The sequence below is a fragment of the Octopus sinensis genome, linkage group LG16 (genome assembly GCF_006345805.1).
Source record: "Octopus sinensis linkage group LG16, ASM634580v1, whole genome shotgun sequence".
NCBI classification, from domain to species: domain Eukaryota; kingdom Metazoa; phylum Mollusca; class Cephalopoda; order Octopoda; family Octopodidae; genus Octopus; species Octopus sinensis.
This window is the reverse complement of record NC_043012.1, coordinates 13369818-13372914: the sequence shown is the minus strand read 5'-3', so window position 1 is coordinate 13372914 and position 3097 is coordinate 13369818. Positions and strand designations below refer to the sequence as shown.

Below are 3097 nucleotides of genomic sequence, written 5' to 3'. Positions count from 1 at the left end.
GTATAAGAGACTATAATTAAAGAGATAAAAATTCACAAAAAGTATCACTTCATCGTATGCCATTGCGTCTTAGGCCTCATGACCAACTGATACTCAAAATCTTTCATGGTACCAAATGCTAACAAGTTAAATAATGTGTGTGCATTTCATACTCACAGCATAAAGGAATCACGAGGTATTTTGAAATATTTTCATACAGTTGTATCTACACACATGTATATATATATATATATATACTATTATTTCAATTTCTTAATCGAATTTTATTCACATCCATAATTTGAGGAAATATTTCAAAATCACGATATCTATTCAAAGGTCAAGCATTCGCAAAAAAGGATATAGGATAAATATTCCATAGATTAATCGCAATGCAATTGCTAATTGTCTTATTTTTTGTGTTAATCGGAAGCGATGCCTCGGAAAAGGACGCCTTGAAATACAAATTATTAAGAAATTATGATAAAACGAAGAAACCTGTTGATAACGATCATGATATTGTATTAGTAAATGTAACACTTGTGATAAAAAACATAATTGAATTTGACATATTGAATGGTGTAGCGACAAGTGATCTGATTTTCGGACTACAATGGAACGATATGAATCTTCAGTGGGACGAATCGGTAAACAATATTAGTTACATAAGTTTTGCACTAAAATATATATGGCACCCTACCATAAACATGTGTAACGGCGTAATGGATAGATTCAAAATTGACGAGGACACAGAAATCTTTTTGCAACCTAGCGGAAACGTTTTCTTGTTTATAAACAGAAATTTCCAAACTTATTGCCGGATTAATGTTAATAAATATCCCTTTGATGAACACGAATGTGATATTTTAGTTTGTTTCAATCACCAAATATTTATGGTTGCAGCTATCAGTGAATTTAATCATTTTGCGCAGTTAGAATCCACATCCAGTCAATGGGATTTTAGGTTGGAATTGAGTGAACGTAAAAGAAAGCCCAGCGCAGCGGCTGGTGTTGTAGCTCACGCCAAAAGAAAAGTTACTAGCGCCACAATAACAAAAATAATACCCCCAGTAATGCTAACAATATTGATACTCTCTGTTCATTTTTTACCACCTGAATCTGGAGAAAAGGTTTCAGTTGCAATTACCGTGTTCCTTGCAAATATTGTATTTCTTTCTGAAACTGAGAAAATATTGGGTAATAAGTCTCGTGAAGCATCTATGTATCTAATATATCTCCTGATTCTGACATTTGTGAGCGGAGTCTCTACTGTCGTTTCAGTTGCTATATCTAAACTCTATGCACATCCGAGGGGTACCAACATAGAATCATCACCAGAAATAACACAACAATCAAGCTATTCGAAGAATAAAATTGGGATTATAGAATGTGCAAATGAGCAAACTGTAAAAACAAAATCTAATAATTATTTTAAGAAATGTTTTCTAAGCCACCAGAAACTTGATAAAATATTTTTCTTACTAATTATTATATTCTTACTACTCTATATTATAATTGCTTTATCAGCCTCTTCTGAGAAATAACGAGCAAAAGAAAATTTTGCACATTTCTCATGAATGTCAGACTATATGTAATGTTTTTAAAAAATACCTAGCGTAAAAGGTATCCAGGGAAAAGAGGATTATACTGGATGACAAGCAAAGCAGATTCTCACCAAAGTGGAGTAATTATGAACATCATGTAGCGAATCACTGAGGGTTTTGCTGTCATTTTATCCATCTAAAATGCTCCGACATTGCAAATTACACTCTTCTTCACGGTTAGCAATTTTAATAACAAGTGTGTTTCTGCATTTAGAAATCCTTTGATAATATACACAATTTACATCATTAACAATAACAGTTGCCTTTAATTCTGTACTAACACAAAAATTTTACGATCGCTTTTTACACGCATGCATTATAAAACCACTAATTTTCCAGAATTAACGAAATGTTTTTACCTAGTGTGATGAAAGGTGGGCATACTGAAGCACACTTCTATTGTTTTACATACACATGCGCGCACACACAGAGGCATATATATATATATATATATATATATATATATATATATATATATATATATATATATATATATATATATATATACACATATATATATATATACACATATAATATCATTTTTTCTATCATATGGTGTGAATTTATAATTCACTATGTCTGATATCAAATTGACGTTTTTTATATCTATTTATGTGTTTATATATTTTTGAAATGCCTACGTATTTTTAAATATTCGCGTGTTTTTAAATAGGAAATTTTCATATGTTTATATGCTTGTATGCTTTTGATACTAATATTATTTCGAACTTTATATTGATTTATTCATGTTGAAGAAAGTACACATATATACGAATATTCTACTGGAAAATAGGTCATGTTCCTCTAGTTTTCTATTCGTATAAATTAGAACTTCTCTGAATTTGAGCATTTCGATTCTAACCTGTTTCCGAGTATTGTCAATGCTAACACTTTCTATATAAAATGGTATAATTTATATATATATATATATATATATATATATATATATATATATATATATATGTATATATATATGTATATGAGTGCACACGCACACGCACACACACACACACATACACACACACACACACACACAGGCACACACACACACACACACACACACACACACACACCACACACACACACACATATATAATATATATATATATATATATATATATATAGGTACATAGAGATCATAAGGCCTGAAATTTTGGAGAAGGAGGTTAGTCGATAACATCGCTTTCAGCATTCAGCAGGTACTTATTTCCTCAGTCTCGAATGATTGAAAAGCATAGTTGGCCTCGGAGAAATTTCAATCGAAATTTATAAAGATGGATGAAATGGCGCTAAGCATTTTATGCAGGGTGCAAACGATTCTGCAAGGCTGCTGCCATTTTTCTTATTGAAAAAACGACACTACCTTACAACTGAATGTAGGCGTGTAAATTAATTTAATTCTAAACAGAAAATGTATATAACACAAACTAACAATCGTTGAAGTAGAAAACTCTTATACACGCTTCAAATTAAAACATAATATACATAATCGATAATTACGAGAATATGGCTTT

The 3097-nt window shown here is 30.8% G+C and overlaps 1 protein-coding gene across 1 annotated transcript; it reads left to right on the top strand.

Moving 5' to 3' along the window:
- Positions 1-369: 369 nt before the first annotated feature.
- On the top strand, positions 370-1523 carry LOC115220599 (acetylcholine receptor subunit gamma-like). Its single transcript, XM_029790748.2, has one exon. It carries the CDS (start codon positions 372-374, stop codon positions 1521-1523), a length of 1152 nt encoding a protein of 383 aa, XP_029646608.1. The 5' UTR covers positions 370-371.
- The last annotated feature ends 1574 nt before the right edge of the window (positions 1524-3097 follow it).

Bases quoted from the DNA above. Each gene is read 5' to 3' on its own strand.
- LOC115220599 (XM_029790748.2), top strand. From the start codon at position 372: ATGCAATTGCTAATTGTCTTATTTTTTGTGTTAATCGGAAGCGATGCC.